Source organism: Salvelinus sp. IW2-2015, linkage group LG1 (assembly GCF_002910315.2).
Source record: "Salvelinus sp. IW2-2015 linkage group LG1, ASM291031v2, whole genome shotgun sequence".
Classification (NCBI taxonomy): domain Eukaryota; kingdom Metazoa; phylum Chordata; class Actinopteri; order Salmoniformes; family Salmonidae; genus Salvelinus; species Salvelinus sp. IW2-2015.
Window position 1 is genome coordinate 4,184,459 of NC_036838.1, and position 6,700 is coordinate 4,191,158.

The 6,700-nt window shown below is 44.1% G+C and overlaps 1 protein-coding gene across 1 annotated transcript; it reads left to right on the plus strand.

Moving 5' to 3' along the window:
• The first annotated feature begins 1,336 nt into the window (after positions 1-1,336).
• Positions 1,337-5,677, plus strand: LOC111950811 (neuronal pentraxin-1-like). Its single transcript, XM_023968746.2, has 5 exons — positions 1,337-1,861; positions 2,362-2,569; positions 3,629-3,873; positions 4,155-4,334; positions 4,956-5,677. The coding sequence occupies exons 1-5, from the start codon at positions 1,430-1,432 to the stop codon at positions 5,175-5,177; spliced, it is 1,287 nt and encodes a 428-aa protein (XP_023824514.1). The 5' UTR covers positions 1,337-1,429; the 3' UTR covers positions 5,178-5,677.
• Positions 5,678-6,700: the final 1,023 nt, after the last annotated feature.

The following is a 6,700-nucleotide window of genomic DNA, read 5'->3' on the forward strand; positions in this document are numbered from 1 at the left end:
CTCCGCATTTGTGAGGAGGACGTTTGCTCTGTGAGGAAATGTAGCCTACATGGACTCAATCACTGACTAATTATCTATTTGCTTAGCCTAAGATAATTTCATGATTCATACATTTACTTTGCCTAACGTTTTTCTGTTGGTTGCTGAATTGGGTGACAAGATATTGTATATTCTTGCATGGATGTGCACACATGAGAAACTTGATGCCAACTGCTCTGATGAAGGTATAGTGCAGACAATGAATTATCATTTCATTTGAATAAAGTGAATAAAGTAACTCCTTGCAATGAATATGCCAGAGACACATTTYAACCGGAATCCACTGTAGCCTACCTCACAAATGAAAAAAATGTTTTCCATAAGCAGAATTTCAAGTTTTATATGGCATCCAGGACTTCAGACTAAGGAGTCCAGACTATGMGCAAAATACTAATAGCCTAATGCAATACATTTAACTTGAATGTATGTCATGCATAATATATTGTGTGATGAACACACAGGSAGGTAGATTCATTGTATGAGTGACACAACTCGTCCCCACGTGGGAAATAAAACATGACACTGCACCGAGATTGCATCAGATAAACCCATGTCTGTGGGGAAATATGGGGATGAATGAGACACGCCAACTGGTGGAAGGTGAGAGAGAGAGACAGAGCGAGAGAGAGAGAGAGAGAGAGAGAGAATACTCAGTGGAATAGTCAGAGAGAGGGACTCTGCCAGGATCCTCACTCTAGGGGCATGGGGAGTGGCTTCCTTTAAGGTGGAACTTCAGACACATAGGCTATACTTGGCCTAATGGAATACACGAGTTAGTTCAAATTCAATCAGTTCAATGCACTGTACTGATATATGACTTCGAAATGACTGTAGTTAAATCTAATTTTAAAAAAATGGGGGGGGGGGTGGATTTAAATACCAGTTCAACTTCAGAATGTAAAGAATGTGAAGCAGACTGCCATCTACAAGATATTTACTCCTGGTAAAACAAGTTAATCTTCTTCTATTCTCCCTTTTGTATTTGTAAATGTGAATTGCAGACCATAATAATAGCAGCCTAAGAAACTAATTCCTAAAACAGTATAGCAGTGCTTTATCTTACTCGGTCCTGCATTTCCTGACTGACAACATAATAGTACACGACTTACGTCATGCAGTGGTGTAAAACATATATAATATGCTTCTAATCGCCTCGGTCCACCTTAAATAAAAGGCTGGACGTGATTAAGCAGCACAACCTGCTTCCTCCCCACTGTGCTGCAGAGAACCTGCKTCAACGCTGCCCCCATCCCGGCTGTAGCTAGCCTATAAAWTCTAGGACGAGCAGAGCTGAAACCTCACAGCTACAGACAGGGGACAGCTCCGTGGTGCTGAAACCAACTGCCTGAAAACAAACTCAGCGGCTGKAACACCACACACGTCAGGAAACATGCCTGGAATCAGGGAGGGACACTCTTGGCAACTTTTCCTACTTTCTTTCTTGGTTTTGGAGGGGTCAACGCAAGATTTCGGACAGACCCAGTTTATTTGCACGTCTGTGCCCAAGGATATGGACTTGTGCGCGGCTACGATGCAGAACAGCGGTCCGGCGGAGGATTTGAAGACGACGGTGATGCAATTGAGGGAGACCGTGTTACAGCAAAAGGAGACCATCATGAACCAAAAGGAGACAATCAGGGAACTAACGTCCAAGTTGAGTCGGTGTGAGAGCCAGAGTCTGCCCGAGGCGGGAGCGGGAGGCCGGAGAATAGTACCGGGCGCCAAGAACACTATGGGGGACGTATCAAGGGGTCCTCAGGACACTCTCGCTCAACTAGGACAGACTTTACAGACTCTCAAACAGAGGTTGGAGAATCTTGAGGTATGCATTGGCGTTTGTTTGGCCTCCCTATTTTGACCTAGTAATTTGGAATGCAGTTTGAGCTTTCAATCAACTTTTAATCCATTCTACGCGTTTCCAATCGGCTCGGTTGGTTGTATAGCACATAGTGCTCAATGTGCTAGTTAAAAGTGCTCTATATAGTTGTGAATTGCTTYCTATAGGGTTATTTCAGTCCAGTCACTAATGCTATAGACCTATTTAAAGCTCTTTTTCCGCATCCAGACGTAAAGTGATTACTCTAGAGCACTACATAAAGCCGCACCACACTCCTGATAAGGACAGACAGGCGCCTCATCTTTGGACCAATTTAGGCATTTGATGCAAATTGCCGAGGCAGTAAGCCCTCCACAAACGAGCTAAGCACCAGAGCTTTACCCACGACGAGRCCCGCCTCGRYCATGTAGGAGTGTTTATTTAAACCCAYAGTTATTTTAATCGTCRCATCTTGTCTGTTCCTKTGTCCTTGTTCCGTTYTACAGCAATACAGCCGAAACAACGGTACGGCCCAGGCGAATAGTCTGAAAGARCTGCTTCAGAACAAGATTGATGATATGGAGAAGCAGGTGCTGTCCCGGGTCAACACCCTGGAGGAGACCAAACCGGGTCAGAGAAACGATACGGACCAGCGGAACCGAGTGGAGTCCACGCTGACTTCCATGCATCACCGGATAACGGACCTAGAGAAAGGTGAGTGAGCTATGAGGCAAAGAGATCATGCCCAAATGTACACAGTCAATATAATAGTTATGTTCATGTGAATGCTTGCTTATACAAACGACTAAACTGATTACATTATTTTGATAATAATTTGCGCATAAAGTTTTAATAGTAAAAAAAAAATCATCCAAATGTGGTGGAATTAGCTCACTCAATTGTTTATATGTCTAAAACAATGCCAGTTTCTAAAAACAACTCTGCATTTCACTTMGTTAATTGCCTGGTCCACATGAGGAATCACTACAAACCCGCAGACCACAGTAGCTTGTCAATACAGACAGTGCCGCAGCACAGCTCRCGCCACAGTGCGTAATGGGATATGGGAGATGGAGAGCGGGAGGTAGCTGCATTGCTTTGCATATCTCATATTAACACAGTGATGCCACGCTGGGATAATAATTAACGTGGCATGTAGCGACAGCCAATGATCGCTTTATTTCCAGTGACTGTGAACGAGAGTCGTTAGTTTTGTAGGGGACATAGCGGCGCAGGAACTTTACCAGGGGGTTTTAACGATGTGCGCAGTGCATGATAAAGCGCGCACAGTGTTGGAGACAGACAGGCGCATTTTGGAACATCGATCAAGGTTTAGTTCCTTACTGACAACCCCAAAGGGATTGGGAGAATGAGGGGGTTGGAGGTTAGGAAGGGATGGCGCGTGTGTGTGAGTGAGAGAGAGAGAGAGAGAGAGAGAGAGAGAGAGAGAGAGAGAGAGAGGGAGAGAGAGCAATTCCCTGTTTTCCCTGCTCACGTGGTCACATCATACCGCAGATAATAGGTTAGGAGAGAGATACACAGTCTGTTCTAAGCCAATTATATAAATCAGAGCATCGTCAAACTAAAAAGAAATGAGAAAACCTTTAGTTAGGGATCGAAAATCTCTACTGGTGGAGCAAACCATGTATACGAATACATCAATCAATCAATCACATGATATGACATAACTGACTATAACATAGGCCTATGAGTGCAATGTAAATTATATAAATCACTGAAAGGTAAACAAGTAGGTCTATGTTTCGTCCGCAGGTGGGAAAGACAACAGACCACTGGACAAGTTCCAGCTGACATTCCCGTTGAGAACCAACTACATGTACGCCAAAGCCAAGAGAACCCTGCCGGAGATGTATGCCTTCACCGTGTGTCTGTGGATTAAATCTAACGCGTCGCCCGGAGTGGGCACACCTTTCTCCTACGCTGTCCCAGGGCAGGCCAACGAGCTGGTGCTGATTGAGTGGGGAAATAACCCGATGGAGATACTCATCAATGATAAGGTACTGATCGCTGACGGCAATGGCATATTCTACACAGCATTTGGTTATAGGCAAAATGGACAGATCGCCATGCGTAAATGTGGTGTGCCAGACTAGCAAATTAAACTACGCAGCATTATGCAATGTCTGGGAAAGTTATGGAGACGTGACAAGCAACTTAATTATACAAATATTGCATTTACAGCCAGTGCTGTCTGAAAACATTAAAAACCGCCGCAATCATTAGTTCTAGGCCAGGCCTATTTGAACATTCAGTAATGGGTGCGCTGTCCATGCTGCAGGTGGCCAAGTTGCCGTTCATCATCAACGACGGGAAGTGGCATCACATCTGCATCACCTGGACCACGCGCGACGGGATGTGGGAGGCGTTTCAGGACGGAGTGCTGCGGGGCAGTGGAGAGAATCTGGCGCCATACCATCCCATCAAGCCGCAGGGCGTCCTCGTATTGGGACAAGAGCAGGTAAGAGGGTTCACTAAATGAGGATGAACTAACTTTAGATTACATTGGTATGCAAGTCGTGATATATTATTGAGATAKATGGCCTGGGGGAAATAATGATATCCATTAGCAATGAAAATATTAGAGCACGTTCTCTCTCCAATGATCAAAGGGAGGAATATTCAAGTAATGGGAAAGTTGAGAGACCTTGACGAAATTGWCAATTAAGACGTAGCCATTTAATTAAGGCCCTCGAGCTAGATGTCGTGGAATACCCCCACTCAATTGGGACAACGCACAATCCACTTCAGATAGAYAAGTGGCAAATCTGTAGCAATTAAAGAGTAATAGGCATATCTTGTCATGAAAAGCAAATAACGTGTTGATGGTTAAATGTGGGCTTCGGTTGTGGTGGATCTGTCACGAAGAGTGGCTGCTTTATATTATAGTTTTATGATAGTTAGAAATATAAATAAATGCATGTCCATGGTATAGGACAATTGTATTCCTTCCTAATACAGTACAGGATGATTAGCTTARTACACACACTTGTAATAGATTGGCCACGCGTAAAAGAAAGGCCGCGCGCGTACCCACAATTCGCGCCACTAACCTTGAACTTGTCATCTTGTTGCTCCACAGGACACGCTGGGGGGAGGTTTCGACGCCACACAAGCATATGTGGGTGAGCTAGCAAATCTCAACATGTGGGATAGGAAGCTTTCCATCGGGGATATTTATAACCTGGCAACCTGCAACAGTAAAGCGCAAACTGGCAATGTATTCTCTTGGTCGGAGTCCAACATTGAAATATTCGGTGGAGCTACCAAGTGGACATTCGAGCCGTGCCGTGCGCTCAACTGAACTMCATTTCGACATGAAACCAAGGCCAATCCGACTTATCTGTATTTCTTTTGAGCTTCTGTCGTTCTTGTCTTCATTATGATGTTCGTTACAGACTATTTGGTATTTATTTAATGATAAGCTTATACCTGGGATTTCTATTAGATATTTATGTACGAAACAACTTTTTTTGATCTTGAGAAAAATCTAATTCGTCTTGGAAACCTCAGTTGGACAGTGTTGGTATCTGTTTGTTTGGTTTTCTATTGGAGTTTTGTTGCAAGCGCACTTTAGCTGTTTCGATTCGCTTATTTTGTCTTGGACTGGCAGCTGGGCAATCCACGCCTTACGTTGGACAATCCACAYCACAGTGCGGAATTTATGGAGCCATCCTCTAGAGTGGAACTCATGCTGTCTGTCCAAGTATTGTCAGTATTTGACGCCGTGAAATGATACAGCGCCCTCCAAATCCCTCAACCTCACCCACCCCCCCGGATCTTGCACTGTGAATGACGAGAGACATGTAGAGAGAGGACGCCGAGGGTACGTTGAAGGACACTGCAAGTCGGACTGTAAAAAGAATTTGTAATTGTCGTTCGCTTCAAAGTGTCTCCTGTAAACCCTGTAAACGAATGTCGTTAATTGCCAACATGCAACAAAGCCTGGGTGCCTTTGGCTGGTGCAAATATTCAGCGCATACGTTTTATGTTGCAAATTATATGTATTGTTTGTTTTGTATTTATTTTGAGGGAGGGTGGGAGATTTTCTTGTTATTATTCTGATAAATGTAATTTCATTGAGGTTTGTTCACGGATATGATGACGTGTTTGGGCAGGTGTTTGTACTACCGGTATCTGTATTCGGAATGTTACGGTGTCTGTATAGTAACAGCATGACTGAGTGACAAAACGCTGCCACATCTGCTTGCCTATCCTTTCTGGGACTGGGTGGTTTTCTACAGAATTGTTATATGCTCCAAGCATGGCAACATTGAAAGATATGAAAAATATATAATTTTTGTAATAAAATTGTGATACATAAGAGTTAAAAGTTTATTCATGGGGTGGCGTGAATCGTATGCAGCAAAAGGTGTGGATGAGAAGAGAGAAAGAGAGAGCGGGAAAATGTGGGAGAGAGAGAGAGAGAGAATCATAATTATTGCTGGTTAAATCTGCTTTAATCTTGTCACATGGTGTTGGAGAAAGACGTTYGTCCTGGATAAGTGAAAAAACGCCTGAACMCAGACTGAAGGTCAGAGAGGTGCTGGGAACAACCGAAACAGTGTGTGTGGTGTGTCTTTTTAGCTGACTGCAGAAGACAACACTCRCAAATGCTGGGTGGTGTGTGCGTGCGTTTGAGGCGCGCACAGTCCGCCCTAATGAAAGCGAGGCCGTCGAAAGAAGAAAACGCCTAGTCATATCACTCCCCTTTGCCATAGTCAGTTCAAAGCGGCATGCTATACTGTAGCCTATATACTGCTCTATTTGGTTCTGTATCAATTTACAGTGTCGTGTTAAGTGCCATCCTCTCCCATCACATGCATC